Source organism: Pelophylax lessonae (assembly GCF_965119305.1).
Source record: "Pelophylax lessonae genome assembly, chromosome: 12".
Classification (NCBI taxonomy): domain Eukaryota; kingdom Metazoa; phylum Chordata; class Amphibia; order Anura; family Ranidae; genus Pelophylax; species Pelophylax lessonae.
The window spans coordinates 188,256,863-188,279,323 of record NC_138779.1 but is presented as its reverse complement, the minus strand read 5'-3'; the positions used below and the strand labels follow the sequence as shown (position 1 = coordinate 188,279,323).

The following is a 22,461-nucleotide window of genomic DNA, read 5'->3' as shown; positions in this document are numbered from 1 at the left end:
TCAAAAATTTGACCTGAACATCTCCTGTTCACCTGTTCAGGGAACACCCAAATTTGCAGGGTGCACAGCGGACGAACATTGCACCGTACAATGCATTCTAAAGCCCTGATTGGCTGAAGCAATGCACCGCTGGTCAGGTGAAGAGCTTTGCTCAATCAGGGCAAAGAGCACTGTCAGAGCCATGACTGGACAAAGTCATGATGCCCAATCATGACTCAGTGCTCATAGTCCCAGCCCACACTATAAAAGGTTCCTTTGCACCTGAACCTTATGCAGTGTGAACTTAGAGATAGATAGAACAGGGCTCAGTTTATTACTAGCGAGTTAGTGTGATTCAGAGTGTTAGTGTAGTGTGAGTATAGTGTTATGTCAGTATAGTGTGTTAGTATAGTGTGTCTGTATAGTGTGAGTACAGTGTGTCAGAAAAGTGTCAGTGTAGTTTGTTAGTGTGGTGCAGTGTTTTACACAGTATTACATAACAATGAGTTAGGTATACCCTTTTTTTTTTGGGGTTGCTGCGTGTTTTTTTTTTTTTGTCCCTGCCTGCCCCCTTTTTTTCTAAATTGTCAGCTGCAGTTTTTCTTAAAGTGAGGCTGGTGTTCCCCTTTTTTATTATATATTATTATTTTATTTTTATTTTTTTATAGTTTTTTACATTTCTATCAGCGGCACTTCTCAATTTAAAGTGCACCTAACTCAACTTTTCATTCAGTAAAGTCCATCCATCACACATTTCCCAGTTTCTATTATATTTGGATAAGACCCCCCCCCCCTCACCCACTGTGTCTGGCAGGCAAACAAGGACAGGCAGACATTCCTTTGGTAACTATGAGGGGACCAGCAGCATTTGTGTCCACAGGCAAAGGTGGATGTGGTCCGTCCTCGGGCAGGGCATGTTTGTCTCTGTTTAGTGATGTTGCCAGCGCTATACAGCCACAGCATGCAGAGGAGGTAGTGGATTGGCTTACTAAACCATCCTCATCCTCTATGACCCAAGCTGACACTAGTATGCAGTCCACCACAGCTGCCAAAGTGGCTTATTCTGCCTCCTTGTCCACAGCTACTTCTGCCATAGCCCCAGCATCATGCATGGAGGAGTCAGCTGAATCATTTGAACACAGCCTCGGCCACTTGCTTCTTGAGGATGCACAGGCATTACTTGATTTTGATGTTGGTTCTGAGATAGAGGAAGGGAGGAATATGAGCCAACAGAGAGGGGAGAACACTGATAAACAACAAATTGGCAGTCATGTTCCCCCAGCCTCGGCATATTGCCAAGTTGACTTCAGTGATGATGAGGATGGAGGGGATGATAAGGATGAGGTCGCTGACGAGACTTGGGTGCCGGATAGAGCAGAGCTGGTAAGTGAAGGAAAGGCACAACCTCAACAAGGCAGGATATCCCCCAAAGGCAGACATCATGGAACAGTAGAGAGCAGCCACCCTATTCCATCAGATTGTGGAGTGGTTATTTCCCGGCCCACTTCCCACAGCACAGCTGTGTAGGCCTTTTTTAGCACATGTGCAGCCAGTCGCACTGTTGCAATTTGCATACTCTGCCGCAAGAAGCTCAAACATGGCAAAAACACTGGCCATTTGGGTACCACATGCTTGACAAGGCATTTAACCTCCCACCAGCCCCTTAGCAAGAGCACCTGCAAGCCACACACAAGGGACACAATTCTTCTCCTCCTCGCTCCCCACCTTTCATGTCTACCCTAGTGATATCTTATGATCTCTCAGAAGCCTCCACTGACAGGGATGATGGTATAGCAAAGGGTATCACAGGTCCTTGCAACAAGTCTGTCAGCAGCACACCACCAGCTGTCGGGTATAGCAGGTGGATTTCTCTGCCCCAGCTGCTGCATCAAAAAAAAAAAAAAAATACACTCCCTGCCACCCACATGCCCAGCGTCTAAATTCCAGCCTTTCAATATAAAGAAAACTCGCAGGTAAAATCAATTTAAATGTTGTTTTTTTTTTGTTTTCTTTTTAAATGTCAGTTTTGCTGCAGCAGATTTTATACCAGTACAGATGTGTCACTTTATAGGCAGACTATATTTAAAGGAATTTTTAATTTTTTATTGTTTTACTTTAAGCATCATTACAATCACTGCTCCTTTAAAAACAATCTTTTTTAAAAGTTTTTTTTTTGGATTGTTACATATCCCCCAGTATCTCAGCCTCCATACCCTTTTTTAAACCTTAAAAATGCAGTCTTTTGATTTTTTAAGTTCGGTTCCTGTAGATTTCAATAGGGCGCATGGTTTGAGTCCAAACTTTTGCGATGGTCGAGAGTTCTGGCACAAACCGAACCGGGGGTGTTCAGCCCATTTCTATTTATTTGTATTATTTTTTCAATATTGTCCCTTTATCCACTTGCCATCCAGCCGCCGCAGTCATACGGTGGCAAGTCGGCAGGTTCCCGCAAATTGCCGTATCTACACGGTGGTTCGCTGGAGCGATCCTGTGGGCAATTGCCAGCGGAGAAGCCAAGGTTTGGGGCTGGCATCCGCGATTGGCCCTGGGCACCCGCAATCACTCTCCATGAAGAGAGAACGGCAGTCTGCTGTTGTAAACACAGCAGACTGTTGTTCTCTCTGCTATCAACACAGAGCTCCTGTGTTCCTGCTATTTAGGAACACAGGTCTCTGTGTTGATATTACAAACCAACCCCCCCCCACAACCACAGTTAGAAAACACCTCCCGGGCTCACACTTAACCCTTTGATTGGCCTGGGTTAACCCCTTCCCTGCCAGAGTCATTATTACAGTAACTGCACATTTTTAGCACTGATTACTGTAATAATGTCACTGGTCCCCCCAAAAGTGTCAAAAATGGCAATGGGTTTGCTCTGTCAGCTGCAATGTCGCAGTCCGGCTAAAAATTGCTGATCGCCGGCATTACTAATACAAAAAATAAATAAAATAAAAATGACATAAATATTTCCCCTAGTTTGTACACGCAAAAACGTTTGTGCAAACCAATCAAAATACGCTTATTGTGATATTTTTGTTAAAAAAAAAAATTATTTGGGTACAGCGTTGCACAACCGTGCAATTGTCTGTTAAAGTAAAGCAGTGCCGAATCACAAAATATGGCCTGGTCATTAAGGTGGAAAATCTTTCGGTCCAGAAGTGGTTGCTATGAATTGGAGATATTAATTGGTATAAGCCAATGATCAATTTTTATGTTCAGCCTCAGGCTAAAATGTTGTCCTACAAAAGTTAACTTAAACATAACACTGTTTGCTGGCTGTGAAAACTTGAGATTGTTATTAGGCGAAACCTATGCTGTGAGAATACGGAGGCGCAGTAAGCCACATTGTCTCGAATATCCTTGTTAAGGTTTAGCTACAGTATACAGTGAATCCGATTTAGCTTATTTAGTTAATGATGATAAAAATTACTAGCCTAGGAGTAACTCAATGTAAAAAAAGCAGATCATTTTTTTAATGAATTGTGTCAAAGACTCCTTCATGTACTATGAAAGTCACCAAAAAAGGCTTCTTTAGTAATGCAAAGGGCAGCATTTAAAGCAGTTTTCTTAAAACTTTACCACCGTTCTTGCATTTAAAAATGACATCTGGCCACAAACTTTTTTTTAATAATATTCTTCAACCACCAAGGATATAATTCCACTTTTTGTGCAACAAATGCCTTTGCAATCCCAGTTATTAAAGCGGTAGTAAACCGCTGTGTTTTTTTTTTTTTTTTTTTTTGCAACCTGCAAGATAAAGCTATAATGTATGCATCGCTTAATATATATGTACCAACTAACTATTCACTAATCTCTAACGTTCATACATACATGCACATTTCCCTATTGCTCATTTATGTGTGAAATTATCTATAGGTAAACATATAGATTTAGAATGGATGATTGATGATAATGTTGAATTTGGTTGCTGAGTTGACATCAGTTTACATTTCATAGGGACTCCGGAAAGAGATATTTCTTGCTCTGCTGTGCTTAATGGACAGGATGTTAAACTTGGCTGTTCCTGGTCAGGAGGACAACCAGAAGCTAACGTGTCCTTGACCTATAATGCAATACAAGAAACAAGAAAGAGCAATGTAACACACCTGGAACCGATAAGTAATATTTTGCAAGCATCGGATCTCACCTGCAATGGAGATCAACTAGAAAGAACATCTAAATGTACATTGAGAATAGGTGAGTTTTGTCTTCTTGAAAGCATATTAATATCACCATCTTCCACCACAGCCAGGGTTGTATCGATTAGATTCAGAGTTCAGAAAAAGTAACCTCACCATAGGCTTTGTATGAAAGTGCAATATCCTGAGCCTATAAAATATAATGTTTTCAGATCTTTGTACCTATAAACAGGGGGGCATTCAATGATATTTATAGAGAGAACCTCTGGAAGTATCCTGCATACTGACTATGGAGTGATTTACTAAAGGCAGATTTTCCCCAGATTTTAGTGAATGTGGTGAAATTTAACTTTTAAAAGAATATCCAATCATATGCCAAAAAAAACAAACAAACCAAAAAGAACAAGCATTTTGGCTTGCACTTATTCAGATGATGGAGGTCATCAGAGTTTTTGCCCATTCACTAAGCTCTGGGGAAAATTCCCATGCAAAGTCAAACGGTAAATTTGCCTTTAGAAATCAACCCCTATGAGGAATTCTGTAGCCTTATAGATTTAAGAACTGTCATATACCTTGCCGGTATAAATCTTTGTTGTCAATTCTTCTTATTTTTTAACATTGTTTGGCCAATGTAACTAGATTCACAGAAGTCCTAACTGAACACCCATTATAAAAATGTATGTGTGTACACTGCTAGTAAGTTTCACTGGTAACTTGCTAAGGTTAATGTGCACTGGCATCCCTCCCTAGGTTCATATTGGCCATTTTTGTAATTGAATGGGTAAGAATTAGAGGTGAAAGTAGATGTAAATTCCAACCAATTATATTTAGTTTGCTAAAGCCGGCCGTGCATGGATTGAAATTCGTCTGGTTCATTAGGGACTGGCTGAATTTCGATTTATGTATGGTCACTGTGGATTTACAACAGTCAGTCTACTAATCAACTTCTGTAACACCGCCGTGTTGGATTTTCCCCACTCAATCAGCACTGCAGACTATAGTCTGCAACACAGATCAGTGCATTTTGATGGCAGGTAAGTCTCCCCACTGTCAGAATTCAATGAATCAGTGGGGAGTATTCCCTCATCCACCTTAAATGTGTTGATGATGGAATCGGGTCAGTTTGAATAAACTTACTTAGGTATGTATCTAAAGCATTGGGGTTGATATACTAAAGACAAATGGTCTGGTGACTTTGAAAAGTAACGTTCACTTTGCATTTTCTCACGAAATGTTCCTTTAAACACTGCTTTGCTTGGCTGCGCACGTAACACTTAGTGCTAAATACCAGTGTAAACCACAATGAAGTGATGCGAAATATAACTAAATATGAATAAAATTATGTAAAAATAGAAATACAAAAAAACATACCATCTACTGAAAGATATCAATATAAACCTCAACAAAGTGCATATACTATTGAGTGCAAATCAATAGATGTGAAAAATAAATAAACACTGCTCAAAAAAATTAAAGGAACACTTTTTAATCAGAGTATAGCATCAAGTCAATTAAACTGTTGGGATATTGATCTGGTCAGTTAAGTAGCAGAGGGGGTTGTTAATCAGTTTCAGCTGCTTTGGTTTTAATGAAATTAACAAAAGGTGCACTAGATGGGCAACAATGAGACAACCTCCAAAACAGGACTGGTTTTACAGGTGGGGGCCACTCACATATTTTTCCCCTACTCATCTTTTCTGACTGTTTTTCACTAGGTTTGCATTTGGCTAGGGTCAGTGTCACTACTGGTAGCATGAGGTGAAACCTGGACCCTGTAGAGGTTGCACAGGCAGTCAAATTCCTCCTGGATGGCACATCAATATGTGCCATTGCCAGAAGGTTTGCTGTGTCCAGGAGACAGACAGTTACTCTAAGAAAGCGGAACAGGGTCGTAGAAGGTCCTTAACCCATCAGCAGGACCGGTGTACATAGGGCTTCTCCCTATTTCATGTTTGGCCATGAGCCTATTCCATTTGATGTATGCTGTGAATAATTGAGTCTATTGACCTCAGTGTCCAGGAGACTCGTTGCAGGCTTCCTTTGATCCCTGTAATTGGGTTCAATACACTGTGGTAAGAGACCATTCACTCCCAATTAGGAGCACCTCACAGTAGATCCCCTGTGGAGTTTTTGCATCATGGAATACACAGAGCACTCTTCAATTGGCACTTTTCAGTGGACTATATCTTTTTTGTGAAGAACAACAACCAAGGTGCCCCAAGCACTGACAACTGTGACAATGCACTGTGTGATGTCCCAAACAAAACCAGTGCTGCCATCAGAAAGCATGCAACCAGGAAAGACAGCACTATACAGGTTTGTGTAATCTTGGTAGTGATCAGTTATTGCCAAAAACGATATCCAGAGTATCTCAAGATAATAGATACAAGTCAGTTAAAATACGATGCCAGGTAGTTCCAGTGTGGTGAAAACCATTGAATGGCTGTTGGGTCTGTTCGGCGATCAGGAAACAAGGCCGCTGAAAGGTGGATGTTGCCTAAGGAACCATGTGCAGACGGGAGCCAATGCCAGACCTACCGGTGCTCCAATGTGACATAGATCCACCTCAGGGCCCTGGGGCAGAAGTGTCGTACTGGTAACTGGAACTAGGAAGAACCAGCCTTGAACGTATGAAGGGTGAGTTGCCGTGACAACACATTTCATGGGCATGCTCTTTATCAAGTCACGGAAGGGCCGGCAATGGTGCAACTTATGAGGCTAGGGAAAGAAGAGGGCATGGGGAGGGCAAAACCAATTGAACTACCCAGAAACCATTAACTCATTCTCACCCACTAGCCAATGAAACAGCAAATGTTTACTATAATTTAGTGTAAAATGAGTGCCCTAAATTAAGTACCATACAAGACTATATCACATGAATAATCATACATAGGACCAAACAACGAATATAAATATAGAACCGGGGAAAGAAAAGGAACAAGAGAAGGATCACTAAAAAAGATGATAAATAATGATAAAAATGAAAAAATACATGTGTAAAAATTGGATAGATAAAAAATACAAATTATTATATCCGTAAAAAACATATGAACATATATAATAAAAATAAAATTAGAAAAATGTGGATTAATTGATTGATAACCTGATGAAGTGTCTGCATCTTTGAATCTTTGAAAAATAAAAAATAAAAAAAATACTAATCTATAACAAAAAATAAAAAAATAAAAATAATGATGATATTGATAATAATGAAATTTAGGGCACAACAAACCTAACATGGTGCCACCAGGGATGAACTTCAGACTGAACAAAGTGGGAGTGAGCACCGCTAATACATGCCACATGGATGCAAGCCCAGTGCATACTGATCTACGTGGAATGTTACATGATGGTGTATACCTCGAGTTCCTCATTGAGGCCACAGGGGACAAGGATCCAAATTTAAAAATCCAAAAGGTCTTCCTCTTACACAAGAGCGAGAACCTCTTGTTTACTGTCAAGGTACCCCTGGGAATGGCCTCAATAGCCATGACTCCTAGGCTGCTAAGATCTTTCTTGTGCACCTGAAGAAAGTGATGGGGACACTATATTTATCACAACCCTTGCTGATAAATCTGCTGTGTTTACCAATGCGTTTGCACATGGTGCATGTTTTGCGTCCCACATACAGAAGATTGCAAGAACACTTTAAAACACTTTAAAACATAAATTACAAGGTTTGAGCTTTTCCCACTCTATAGGGCCCAATCAAATTGGTCTCTTCAAGGATCTTAATAAATTCATCCTCTTACTTTAAAAAGGCACTATTCAGAGCACGATAAAACAAATCAAATCAACAATATTCTTTCCAAATTGGTGGTGCCCAATAAGACTGTAGGGCCATCCAACAAAGAGTTTCTTTCAATCCTACAGGAACTATGGCTGGAAGGTAATCTGGACAGTCAAGTTTCTGTGTGGTCTCTAGATCCAGATATACCAACTTAAGACCCAAGTCCACTTTCTATCCGGTCCATTCTAAAGGTCTCTATATAGAGACGTATTACCAAGCTGTTTACAGAGATTTGATTAAACTATGTGAAGCCCTGTGGAGGAAGAGTAACAGTAATTTAACATGGTCAGAACAACTGGCCCTCAAGGATCTCATGGCCAAAAGAGACATTATAGTCAAGCAAGTGGCAAGGGTGGCTGAAAGCAATCGACTACTTATAGATCTTGACACATATACTTCATTAACATCCGACCCCCCTTCCAACATTTCAGTTGGAACTAAAAACTCTGGTGGACGAGGCCTGGTGGGATGGGGTGCTTGACATTAAGGAAAGATCCATTTTGCTTCCCTCTGTGTGTAGCACCCCATATTTTTACCACCTCCCTAAGGTTCACAAATCCCTGGTGAACTCTCTGGGGAGGCCCATAGTGGCCAGCATGGAGAGTTTCATTAGTGGCCTTTCCATGTTCATAGACCTTTTCCTCCAGCCGATAGTGTGTGGGTTACCCTCTTACATTAGGGATTCCAGCCATGTCATTGACATGCTCAAACAATATCCTTGGGAGGACCACTATATGTGGGCTTCTTTGGACATTTCTTCCCTATATACGTCAATCATGAAATAGGGTTGAGGGCGGTTCAGTATTTTCTGACCAGGAGCACTGACTTTAAAATTCTAGACAAGCAAACTTCCTGGTGGATAGCGGACCTAACGATGGGCTACTGGGAGGACGAGCACATCTGGACCAACAATCTTTATGCCAGACACCTAATGTTCTATGGCAGATATATCGACGATATCCTGCTAATTTGGGACGATGGCTCGGATGTGTTCTTCTCCTTTGTGGCCCACTGTAACAACAATTTAATGGGACTGCCATTTACCCATGTCTTGGATCCCAATGACCTGGTGTTTTTAGACCTAGTCCCAACTCATGAGGACCACATTATTACCACTAGGAACCATGTTAAACCCACCAGTGGAAACTCATACCTTAATTTTTCAAGCTGTCACCACCCGAAATGGAAGAATAATATACCTAGTTGCCAATTTCACAGACTAAGGAGAAACTGTACTAAGGTCAATGAATATGATGTCCAGGGAGCCCTAATGGCACAGAAGTTCCTTGAAAAAGGGTACCCTCAGGGACTTATACAGCCCCCAGTAAATTAGAAACTACTAACGTCAGACCCCTATCAGACATCAGGGCTTATTTTGATAATAGGATGGGGGTTTTTCAATGTAGGAAAAAGGGCTGTCTCACATGCCAATTCATAACACACGGACATTTCACCATTAATGACACAAAAGGCAAGACCTTTTATATCAAACCGTTTATCACTTGCTCAAAAGAATATGTAATTTATGTTTTTAAGTGTTCTTGCAATCTACTGTACATGGGATGCACAACATGCACCATGCGCAAATGTATTGGTGAACACTGCAGATTTATCAGCAAGGGTTGCGATAAGCATAGCGCCCCCCATCACTTTCTACAGGGGCACAAGAAAGATCTTAGAAGCCTAGAAGTCATGGCTATTGAGGTCATTCCCAGGGGTACCTTGACCAAAAAAGAGAGGTTCTTGCGTTTGTGTAAGAGGGAAACCTTTTGGATTTTTAAATTTGGATCCTTGTCCCCTGGTGGCCTCAATGAGGAACTCAAAGTACACACCATCAAGTAGCATTCCATGTAGGTCAGTACCCACTGGGTTTTCATCCATGTGGCATGTATTGGTGGCACCCACTCCCCGCCTTGTTCAGTCTGGAGTTCATCCCTGGTGGCACCATGTTGTGATGTTGTGCCCTAAATGTCATTATTATCATTATCATCATTATTTTTTTTATTATAGATTTATTATTTTTATTTTTTAATTTTGTATTTTTCAAAGATGCAGACACTTCATTAAGTCATCAATCAATTAATTATTTATCCACATTTTTCTAATCTTATTTTTATTATATTTACATATATTTTTTTTATGGATATAATAATTTGTATTACTTATCTATCCAATTATTACACATGTATTTTTCATTATTTTTTTATTATTATTCATCATCTTTTTTAGTGATTCTTCTTGTTCCTATTCTTTCCTCGGTTCTATATTTATATTTGTTGTTTGGTCTTATATATGATTATTCATGTGATATCCTCTTGTATGGTACCTAATTTAGGGCACTCATTTAACACTAAATTATGGTAATGGTAAATGTTTGCTGTTTCATTGGCCAGTGAGTGGGAATGAGTTAATGGTTTCTGGATAGTTCAATTGGCTCTGTCCTCCCCATGCTCTCTACTTTCCCTGGCCTCCTAAATTCCACCGTTGCCGGCCCTTCCGTGACTTGATAAAGCGCATGCGCGTGAAACACGTCGTCACGGCAACGGACCCTTCATGCTTTCTAGGCTGGTTCTTCCTAGGTCCGGTTACCAGTACATCACTTCCGCCCCAGCGCCAAAAGGCGGATCTATGTCATGTTGGAGCCCCGACAGGTCCGGCATTGGCTCCCGTCTGCTCATGGTTCCTTAGGCAACATCCCCCTTTTAGCGGCCTTATTTCCTGATCGCCGAACTAACCCAGCAGCCTTTCACTGGAACTACCTGGCATCGTATTTTAACTGACTTGTATCCATTATCTTGAGTGCACAATAAACTGTTACCCTGGATATTGTTTCTGACAATATCGTTTCTGACAATAACTGATCACTACCACGATTACACAAACCTGTATAGCGCTGTCTTTCCTGGTTGCATGCTAAATGTTTTTTGCGCATGTTTTCATGTATATTTCTTTTTCACATCTATTCAGTTGCACTCAATAGCATATGCACTGTGGTTTATATTGATATCTTTCAGTGGATTGTAATAGTATGTTTTTGAGCATTTCTATTTTTCACATACATTTATTTCTATTTAGTTATATTTCACATCACTTCATTGTGGTTTACACTGGTATTTAGCACAAAGTGATACGTGCGCAGCCAAGTACTGCAGCATTTAAAGGAACATTTTGTTCACATTACATTTATTTTCTATTATAAGATTTAAAGGAACAGCGTACCATTTTTGCAAATATTATTTATTATCCCCCTTCCAGGATTTGGGTTTCAGCAATTCCCCTAAAAGTTCAGCACAGATTTAATTTTTTTTGGATGATGGAAATCAGCAGAGCTTCAACTCATCCACTAAGCTAAGTGTAAGTTCCCTTGCAAAGTGAGCAGTTTATTTGTGCTTGGCAAATCAATCCCACTGTGTATAAACTATTGCAAGGTATTCTTGAAAGAAAATACTTGACTTTTCTCTTCATTTATTTTTTGTTGCATCTCAGTGCTGCTGATCCCCTGCAGCCTCTTTGCAACAATTTCCTGCATAAATGCTTTCCAATGATGGCTTCATGACCTTTTCAGAACTGGCTTCCTAAAGGTGACAATGGTGGACCATACTTACATAAAGTGTAATGGAATGACCAGTTGTAGTCTTCATCAGAAGTCCATTCAACTGGGATGTAACACTGAAGCACAGCTGGGAAACAGGCACAGAGCGTTATCACCCCATAACAAGAAGTGCCCAAAGATCTTCATGGAACGATCATTAGCTATTATTTTAATTAAAGCTGCAGAAATAAAAATATCAAAAATTACTTTCAAAATGAAATAACATGTTGAAGCTTTTATGAGATTTTAGTTGGGATTACATACAGTTAAAGTGTGTATTTTTTCCATATCACATTCACTATGAACAGGTAGGATTGTAACAGTGAAGTATAAGGTCATTCGGTGACTGTTGTCTGCTCTCAGTAGACATTCTCACCTGGTCATTCTCGTGGGATTTCCCACTCCTATTCCAGGTTCTGCAGTTTACTGCTAAAGACCATGCTTGAAGTCAAACAAAAATAAAATAGTTTGGTCTTTGACGTGAGTAGCCACTTTGACTTTCATTTTTTAACTATCCTAAATGTTTATAACCTGAACCATGCAGTTGTATAAAATTGTGATTGATTGTATGCTTTTTGTATGTTTATTTCATCAGGAACTCCAGATGCCCCTAGACATGACGACAATGCCATCACTTATACAAATGTTGGGGGAACTGTAAACCTGACAGTGACCCTGGAACCTGGACTGCCAGCAACCTTCACTTGGCTCCAATCCCCCTCTAACCAAAGCAAGGAATCTATCCAAAGCCGGGAATCCTCAGTGATCAGCACTGATTTTAGTTCCAGTTACCTGATCAAAGACGTGACTGAGAACAATGCTGGAAAATATGAATGCATAGCCAAGAATATAATTGGAACTAAGAGCTTCGTCTTCACTGTCAGTGTGACTAAACGTGAGTCTATTATATGGTCTATTTCTAAAATACATAAATAGATACAGTTTTCAAATCATCCTAAAAAAAAACACTGTTAAAGTGGAATTTAAAAAGAATGGCATTGCAACACATAGTTGTATGTACGATGCCATACATTGAGGTCACACATATTAAAATGGGCCATTGCCACAAGCATATGTGTGAAGCTTTAACGTATTTCATGTAATACATCTGATACATTGATCTATTGGTTCTTAACCCCTTCATGACGAAGGGTAAAAACAAATCCTAATGCCTGAACACAAGTTGTAATATCATCACACCTATTTTGTATATCAAGGTGGATTCTACCTTGTTTATTTCAGGACAAATTGGGCTTTTACTTGATAGTAAATAAGAGTGGATATCTTTTTTTTTTTTTTTTTTTATTATCAAAGAAAAACTGGCCCAAAACTGTAACAAAAATGTTGTTTTTTTTAATTCAGTTGTATTTCTCTTGCTACTACCATAACCCACCATCAAGGAACAACCCAAAATAAATTATTCTTCTGATGATCACAGCAATACCACATATGTGTATGTTATTTGTTGTCTGTACCTATAATACAGCTCAGAAACAATGGTGCATATTTTGCTTTTTCTTTCCTACCTAAAACACACTGATGCTAATACTAACTAAAAACGTTTTTAGTCTAAAATATACTGACCCTGACCTTTGACCTTGACCCTGACATTGAAGCAGACCCACTTCAGTGAGGCTGCATATATGTATACAAGAATGCAGCAAGTGATAAAACTTTCTAAACAAATGGCGAGATTACTGTCCTTCAAATGTTAGAGGGACAGACTATGGTCAGTGGGAGTAAAAAATTCCCCTGGCTTGGTGGTGAGCAGGAGTAAAAAATGTCCCAGGGGTGGTGGTTAGTGGGAGCAAACATCTACCTAGTGGCTTTGGTCAGTGTGAGGATGAATAATGCCCCATTGATGATGCAAGTGGGAGGAATTGTACCCATCATTTGTGTCAGTGGAAAGAATTGTTCCTTACCAATTGTTTCAGTGGAAGGAATAGTGCCCCATCAATGGTGGAAATAATGCCTCATCATTGGTGTTAGTGGGAGGAATTAGAGTTAATTTACTAAAACGGGAGAGTGCAAAATCTGGTGCAGCTCTACATAGAAACCAATCAGTGTTTAGGTTTTATTGTCAAAGCCTAATTGAACAAGCTGAAGTTAGAAGCTGAATGGCCACCATGCATAACTGCACCAAATTTTGCACCCTCCAGTTTTAGTAAATCAACCCCATTGTGTTATATTGTTGGGGTCAGTGGGAATCATTTTGCCTCATCATTGGGGTCAGTGATTGGAATAAAGCAAAGGGGCAGTTAAAGAAAATATAAGGATTACAGTATAACATGTATCAATTTGCCATTGTGTTTTTTTTTCTCACAGCTTCTACTCCAGCTGGCTTGAGTGGTGGAGCAATAGCTGGTATTGTAATCGGGGTTTTGGCTGGTGTTGGTTTAATTGGAATTGCTGTGTTCTTCATTCTGAGGAAAAGTAAGTTTTTTTTCCCCAAAGTAACTTTTTGTCTGTGAACTAAACGTAATTGTGTTAATCCTGCACTGTTCTGCCTAATGAGTATAATACTGTATGTGTACAGTCTATCTTCCATCCATTGTTTGCATGATAACATCCTTTTCCAGACAGATAAACCTCTTCAATTCTCCTCCTCTATGATTTAATTTCACTTTGCTGCAGGGGTTTTGGGGTCTGACTTTCCCAGACTTCGTGACTAAGCTCCACCTACTGCCATCCCCCTGTTCGGTGAGAGTGCAATGAAGCAGTTTTACTGGACAGTGAAATGGACGATGGCAGGGCAGTGAATCTAAATCAGTGTGGGGTACAAAGCTTTCCTGACTTTTTTAATGGTAATAGCATGCATCTTGTAGAATCTTAGCCAGGATATTTCAAAGTTTTAAATGGAGTTTCTTTTCACTTTAAAGACTTACAGTATTTTACAAAGCATAAGAAAAATCCAATGAAACCAGTCTTAATTAAGTGTACTGTAATTCAATCAACAAAATATAAATTCTTATTAGTTGCTTTGAGTTTTTATATTTGCAAATAATTGTTTCACTTTGAAGTAATGCATATTCTTGTTGGACTTTGTGCTTTGTAGTACTGTGAATAATATATTCTCTTTCCATTGTGTATTTGTGTGTGCTTTTTGTCTTCACATCAGTGTTTGGCCGTTTACCTTCTCCTTCCAACCATTGTGCAGTCTGTACACTTGCTGCTAACTTACTTTTATTCTACTAATTCTCTGAGTCCCCTGTTCAACACCACTGCATGTATTTTATGCATGTTGAGTTAAAAGCATATTATATCATTTTGTCTTCTTGACTTTTAATGTTTTAAAACAAATGAAGTGTAATATTCTGCTAAAGATTGACTATATTCAGTTATCAGTTACATTTTAACATAGCCTTTGTAAATTCACCTTGAAGTTGGGCTTCCCAGAGATGGAATAAAGGAGTTGTAAGGTCAGTAGGTTTTTTATTTTAATGCATTCTATGCATTAGGATAAAATGCCTTCTGTGTGCAGAAGCCCCCCTCAGCCCCCCTAATACTTACCTGAAGTCCCTCTAGCTGCAGCGATGTTTTAGGAATGTCTCAGCTGTCCTGGACTCGCTGCTCATTGGCTGAGACATCAGCATAGTGCCATTGGCTCCTCCTGCTGTCCATCAAAGTCAGTCAGCCAATGAGAATAGAAAGGGGGAGGCCAGGCCACAGCTCCGTATCTGAATGGACACACGGAGCTGTGACTCGGCTTGGGTGCCCCCATAGCCAGCTGCTTGCTGTTGAGGCACTCAACAGGAGGGAGAGGCCAGGAGAGCCGAAGAAGGACCAGAGAAGAGGAGGATCTGGGCCACTTTGTGCAAAACCAACTGCACAGAGTAGGTAAGTATAACATGTTTGTTATTTTTAATTAAAAAAAAAAAGACTTTACAATCACTTTAAAGTGCAATAGGCCCCTAAGCAAGAAGCAGCTCACCCCCCCCCCCAAACCTTGAAAGAAGTGAAGCATTTGTATGAAGGTTGTACCTAGGCCCAACGGACATCCACCAGGCCCTACATTACTACCTTGGTTGCCTTATGGAAGATCGGGCTCTGGTGCTCCCCTGCCTTACTTGAGTTTGAGCATGTAGTGGTTCAGTCTTTGAGAGATTTGACCATATGCATTGCTGATTCACAAGGTTACGTTATCCACTTGAGCCTGCCGCCAGAGTAACTGGCTACATTTCCTCCGACCAACAGGCTTCTTACTTTCTAGCTGAAAATGGAAAATTATTTTAAATAACATTTTACCTTTCATTAAAGACTTTACATAAGTTTAATGAAATAATGCAACAGAAAGGTTTGTAGTACAAAAATTAAATTTTCAAATTGATTCGCAAAGCCTTGGTAAATGAAGACATTGATCATTATGCTCAACAGGTTAAAAAAGCACCAGTTTCTTTAAATACATATTACTATATGTCAACTGTCCAAGGTATCTTGTAATTACAAAACCCTTAAAACTGAATATATATAAAATAGAATTAAAGCACCAATCGCATCAAAGATTTTTGGTGCTGGACTTGCAAGCAAAGGAGGAAACAATTACAACATATCTTAACGTACCTCAGCCAAAACCATTTACTTTCTTGGAAAATAGGATGAATACTGCCCAGGACCACTTCTTCCTCTATAAAATGTTATTCTCATTTGCTGCCACTCATCATCAATCATTAGTGCATAAGACAACCACCCCTTGATGTACACACCATGATGGTAGAAAGCAAAGACAGCATAGGAAAAAAAAGATAAAATATTGAAGATATTTCACAATAGCAGATCTCCACAATGTATCCCTGAAGGTGTGAATACATTTGTAGACATAGCCAGCCATAGAAGGATTGAATCTCAGCTGGTTCAACAGGGACTTGGGTACATCGATTGACCTGGGTACAATCAGCATGTTGGATTTTTAGCATGTGATTATTGCCAGCACAGCAGTAGCGACTGCGCTTTCCTGGCAAAGACGGGTCCCCTCCCCCCCCCCCCCCGCTTTTTAAGACTAATAACTAAGCTGTTTGCTTTGGTTGGAGCGCCGCGCAGTTACACAGTTAAGCAGTTGCTCAGACTCTGTAACAGCAGATATATGGGATTGTAAATTTTGATTGAAAGTTTAGTTTTTTCCTATAAAAATAACAAACATGTTATACTTACCTGCTTTGTTGCAGTGGTTTTGCACAGAGCAGCCCAGATCCTCCTCCTGGTTTCTCGGGTCCTTCTTCTGTGCTCCTCCCTTCTGCTGAGTGTCCCCACAGCAAGCAGCTTGCTATGGGGACACCCGAGCTGAGTCACAGCTCCCTGTGTCCATTCAGACACGGAACCCTGACCCAGCCCCGCCTCCTCTCTTTCCTGATTGGCTAGCTGACTTTGATTGACAGCAGTGGCAACCAATGGCACCGCTGCTGTGTCTCAGCCAATCAGGAGGGAGAATCTCGGACAGCTGAGATACTCGTGGACATTGCTGGACAGACCTCAGTTAAGTGTTAGGGGGGCTGAGGGGGGCTGCTGCACGCAGAAAACTTTTTATCTTAGAGCATAAAATACATTAGGATAAAAAAACCTTCTCACTTTACAACCCTTTTAATCCTTCTCAAAAGGTCTATATCAGGGGTCTTCAAACTTTCTAATCAAAGGGCCAGTTTACTGGCTTTCAGACTTTAGGGGGGCCAGACTGTAACCAATGGGAGCAGAAAATGCCCCCCACATCAGTGGGCATAAACAATGCCCCGCCATTGGTTTGAATTTAAGAATTAGTGCCCCATTGTTGGTATCAATGGGCAGAATAATGCCCCATGGATGATGTCAGTCTGTGGAATCGGGCCCCAAGGGCCAGATAAAGGCAAGCCAAGAACCACGTTCAGCCCCCAGACTGCAGCTTGGAGACCACTAGTCTATATGCATTTTATTATTTCACCTCAAAACAGTCAGGCAGGGGACCAGATCTTGTTTTTATTTTTATTTTAATACAGCAAATTTTAATTCCGCCTAAAATTTTGAAAAGGTTGCTCTATAGTGATCCATAGGCATGAATTATTTTATTACCTGCCCTAGAGGAAATCTTCTTGGGGCTACATTATGAAAAGTAATGTATCAGAAAGAATTCTTATACATCACAACCAATCAGTTTCCAACTATCCTAGTTTAAATACCAAACAAGGATGATTACTGGTTGGTGGACACAATAAGTATTTTGTTCAGCACACTTTTCATACATTTACTGCTACATGTCTATTCCCAGTTTTAGATGTGAAGCAGACCTTTCTAAATTGTGAACAGGCAGAAATAAGATTTGTGCAAATATTTATCTTGGCATTTGGGCTGTATTTCATCTATAATTCTGAAAATTCTTTACTTCCTTATCCTCTCGCCAACTAAAACCTTTCTATATCCTGCAGAAAAGCGCAGTGGAGATAACAAAAGGTAAGTCACATATGTACAAATAGGCTTGTTTCTCTTAAAGGTGTGGTCTCACTGCTTTACATAGTACATAGTTACATAGTTAGTGAGGTTGAAAAAAGACACAAGTCCATCCAGTTCAACCCATGATGCGTGTGTGTTTGCTTTTAACCGTACATTGTGTACCCCTGTATGTTGTGGTCTTTAAGGTGTACATCTAATAGTTTTTTGAAACTATCTATGCTCCCCGCTGATACGACTGCTTGTGGAAGAGAATTCCACATCCTTACCGCTCTTACAGTGAAGAACCCCTTACGCACTTTAAGGTTAAACCGCCTTTCCTCAAGTTTTAGTGAGTGGCCACATGTCTTATTGTATTCCCTTTCTCTGAATAGTTTGTTCCTTATGCTAGGGTCGCCAGTACAGTATTTGTACATTGATATCATATCCCCCCTCAATCGTCTCTTCTCCAGAGAGAATAGGTTCAGTGCTTGTAGTCTTTCCTCATAGCCGATGTCCTCCATTCCCCTAATTATTTTTGTTGCCCTCCTCTGGACTTTCTCCAGTTCCAGCACATCCTTCCTGCGGACCGGTGCCCAGAACTGGACAGCATACTCCAGATGTGGCCGGACCAGAGTCTTGTAGAGCGGGAGAATAATCTCTTTATTTCTGGAGTGAATCCCCCTTTTTATACATCCCAGTATTCTGTTGGCTTTGCTTGCGGCGGCTTGGCATTGCATGCCACTGCCAAGCCTGTTGTCTACCAGTACCCCCAAGTCCTTTTCCATCCTAGACTCACCCAGAGGTTCACCCCCTAGTGAATAGCTTGCTTTCTGGTTTCTGGCACCCAAGTGCATTACTTTACATTTTTCTACATTAAACCTCATCTGCCATGTGGTTGCCCACCCCGTTATTTTGTTCAGGTCTGCTTGCAAGATTTCCACATCCTGCATAGAAGATATTGGCATGCCTAATTTAGTATCATCTGCAAATACTGAGATTGTACTAGATATCCCCTCCTCTAGATCATTTATGAATAAATTAAACAGGATTGGTCCCAGGACAGAACCCTGGGGGACCCCACTTTCCACACCCGCCCAATCCGAGTACTCCCCATTAATCACCACCCTCTGGACTCTCCCCTGGAGCCAGGTCTCTATCCAGGTACTCACCTTATGATCCATACCTACCTTCCTTAGTTTGTACAGTAAGCGTTTGTGAGGAACGGTGTCAAAGGCCTTTGCGAAGTCCAGATACACCACATCCACAGGCTTACCTTTATCTAGGTGGCAGCTCACTTCATCGTAGAAGGTTAACAGATTGGTTTGGCACGAACGATTTTTCATGAATCCATGCTGATTTCTACTTATAATACCATTTTCATTACTAAAGTCTTGTATGTGGTCCCTTATCATCCCCTCCAAAATTTTGCAGACTACTGATGTTAGGCTGACCGGCCTATAGTTACCCGGGATATATCTCGGCTTTAATGGAGTCTTTACTTTGCAGAAGCCTTTGCCTACCTTCATGAGCTGGGGCTTTAGTTCTGGTGGAAATCCAGTCGTCACTGGAAAAGTGGGGAAGTGAGCATAGTCCTATACATCTTTGTACTCTCCCAAAATAGCCAAAACTTACACCAGAATATAGGTGGATCTGGTATTCCATAATTCAGTGATCAGTTCAGTATAAACAAATATCTTAGTTCCATATAGGATCTAGCAAGCTGGACTACATTTACATTTTTAAATATGTCTGGAGACATATTTAGAGGGAAACCTACCCTTCATGCTCAGTTTTTATGTATCTTATGTCAGTACAGACAGAACAAAGGAGAGACTCCTATGGTAGAAGGAGCTATGAACTTCCATGGGGAGAACCACTTCTGGAGTGGAAGGATTTGCCCCCTTAATGACCAGGCCATTATTTGCAATTCGGCACTGCGTTACTTTAATGGACAATTGCGCGGTCGTGCAATGCTGTACCCAAATAAAATTGATGTCCCCCCACAAATAGAGCTTTCTTTTGGTAGAGTTTGATCAACTGTGCGATTATTTTTTTTTTTGCGCTATAAACAAAAAAAAGAGCGATAATTCTGAAAAAAAAAAAAAACAATATTTTTCACATTCTGCTATATAACATCCCCCCCCCCCCAAAAAAAAAAAAAAACAAAAACAAATTTTTTCATCATTTTAGGCCAATTTGTATTCTGCTACATATTTTTGGTAAAAAAAAAAAAATCGCAATAAGCGTATTTTGATCGGATTGCACAAAAGTTATCGCGTCTACTAACTAGGGGAAAGATTTATGTCACTTTTATTTATTTTTTTTACTAGTAATGGCGGCGAGCTGCGATTTTAGTGAGACCGCAACATTGCGGCAGACAGATCGGACCCCTAACTGACATTTTTGACACTTTTGGGGGGACCAATGACATTACTACAGTAATCAGTGCTAAACATATACACTGTAACTGTGATAATGACACTGGCAGGGAAGGGGTTAACCCAGGGGCGATCAAAGGGTTAAGTGTGAGCCTAGGGGAGTGATTTCTATCTGTATGGGGGTGGGACTTGTGAAATGAACAAAGAGACCTGTGATCCTATATAGGAGGATTGCATGCGCTCTGTGATGATTTCAGAGAGAACAACGGTCAACAGCTGACCGTTGTTCTCTCTCAGCAGGGAGTGATCGCAGATGCCCGGCAGCAATCGGTGCCGCCGGTCCTGTGGATCGGCATCCCTGCTGCCTAGTGGGGGTGGCGCTCGCTCGCCCCCAGGACCTATCCCGCGAACCGATGTACCCATAAGTCAGTTCGCGAAGCCGAGCCAGCCTGCCGCAGTATAACTGCGGCGGGCAGTCAGCAAGCACCACTTTCGCGGGGAAAAAAATCAGCAAATAAAAAAAAAACAATATAGCGTTTACAATTGCGACACAAATCATATTGTAATTGAATGTTCTTAAAAATTACCTTTCCTTTTCAATCTGCAGCTGTTGTCATTTTCTGAAAATGCAATGCAATATGGCTACCTGGAGGAGTTCTGTACACAGAATATATACTGATCACACCCCAGAAACATAATTTCCTGCTTGTGTGATTGGCTCACCAATTTTCCCAGAATTCTGCACTAAGATACAAGTCAGATTTCTGGCATCCCCTGCAACAAAAATGTCATTTTTGGTGAGATACTCCCAATAGGAACATGTCTAAAGGGATGCAGGCCCAGCAGCTTTCCTCATTAGAGCCCTGCAGCTGCCACAGCTGATGATAATTATGAAACCACTCCCATTTGACCCACTCAGCACAGAGGCACAGAGGCACAGAGGAACAAACAATGAGTTCTTCAGAATAACAAAAGGAAGGAATCTGCAACAAACTTTGTTAAAATCCCTGCAATGTACAGAGACCACCCAGAGGGGAATGTTTTCTCAACAAAAGTGGAGTTACGCTTTAAGGGATATAAAAATTCAGCCCACCATTGTTCATCCATTTTGGTTGACGTAGCTGTGCTTGGATGCAAAGAAATTCTTAAAATGATATAGGTTTCATCTACCTTTTGTGCAAAGAGACATTTACATATTATCTGTAAGTTATATTAATAGCTTGTTTTACAATTAGGGATTTTTTTTAAGAGCAAAAAAAAAAGCATGTGAACTACCCTTTTAATGAGAAACAGAAGGCCTATTTGTTACATAGGAGGTGTGAAAACTCACTGTCTGTATTTTCAATGTTTATAAAAATTTACAATTTTATATAGTAATTATTATTAAAATTCTGAATAACAATGCCTTTCAAAAAATTTTGAGAAATAAATAACCGATAAGAAGATCACAACTTCCAGAATTTCAAAGTGTATACATCAACTGTAGAAATGCTCAATTATCTACCTAATTAAAAATTATTTAAGATCAACTAATAATCCACTTGTGTTTTGAGATGTGCTGGAGAGAATGCTGGGGGGATTAGAATCTCTGTTAGAATTTTTTTTGCTGCTTTTCACTATTTGGAAATTTTCCTTCAATTCCCGATTAAGTATCAGACCATCAGATTTTTTGCCCCAGTGATACCCGTTCCTATCATTTGCTGTCTCGGTGACACTAGGTTAGTGACTGATTGCAAATCTAAAGGCAAATCTCCTCAATAAGGCACACACAACAATTTAAAAAACAGCAGATATTCTAACCATTGCCTACTCTATCCAAAGCAAAAAAATGTTTTTGCTTGGGTTCCACTTTCAGAATTATTCCTGGTGTATCTCTCTCTTGCTGTACTGTTGCTCTGTTTTAAAGCAGATCTTCACCCTCAGTATGATATTGCCTCCTCTCCACTCCGGCGCTGCACAATTTTTTTTATGAGATACTTCTGCCCTGCCAACCCCCCCCCCCCCCTTCCCCTTCCCCTTCCCCTTCCCCATACATGTCACTTGTCTAGGCAAATGACATGCACTTTGCTGCTGCAAATCCTCGAATATGTGCGTCATATATCCCAGGAGGCATATAGGGAAACGAGGAGGGGGGCAGGCCTTATGGAGAGTCACTGGAAGAGTGACTGGCTGAAACTGGAAGAGCCGGCA

At 40.5% G+C, this 22,461-nt stretch overlaps 1 protein-coding gene across 1 annotated transcript in view; it reads left to right on the top strand.

Moving 5' to 3' along the window:
- LOC309568016 (cell adhesion molecule CEACAM1-like) overlaps positions 1 to 22,461 on the top strand; it is a 214,013-nt gene that overhangs the window by 175,037 nt on the left and 16,515 nt on the right. The window contains exons 6-9 of the mRNA XM_082273588.1: positions 3,937 to 4,176; positions 12,096 to 12,395; positions 13,826 to 13,933; positions 17,890 to 17,914. Of these exons, the coding sequence (XP_082129714.1) occupies positions 3,937 to 4,176; positions 12,096 to 12,395; positions 13,826 to 13,933; positions 17,890 to 17,914 (673 nt within the window). The remainder of the gene's footprint in view (positions 1 to 3,936; positions 4,177 to 12,095; positions 12,396 to 13,825; positions 13,934 to 17,889; positions 17,915 to 22,461) is intronic.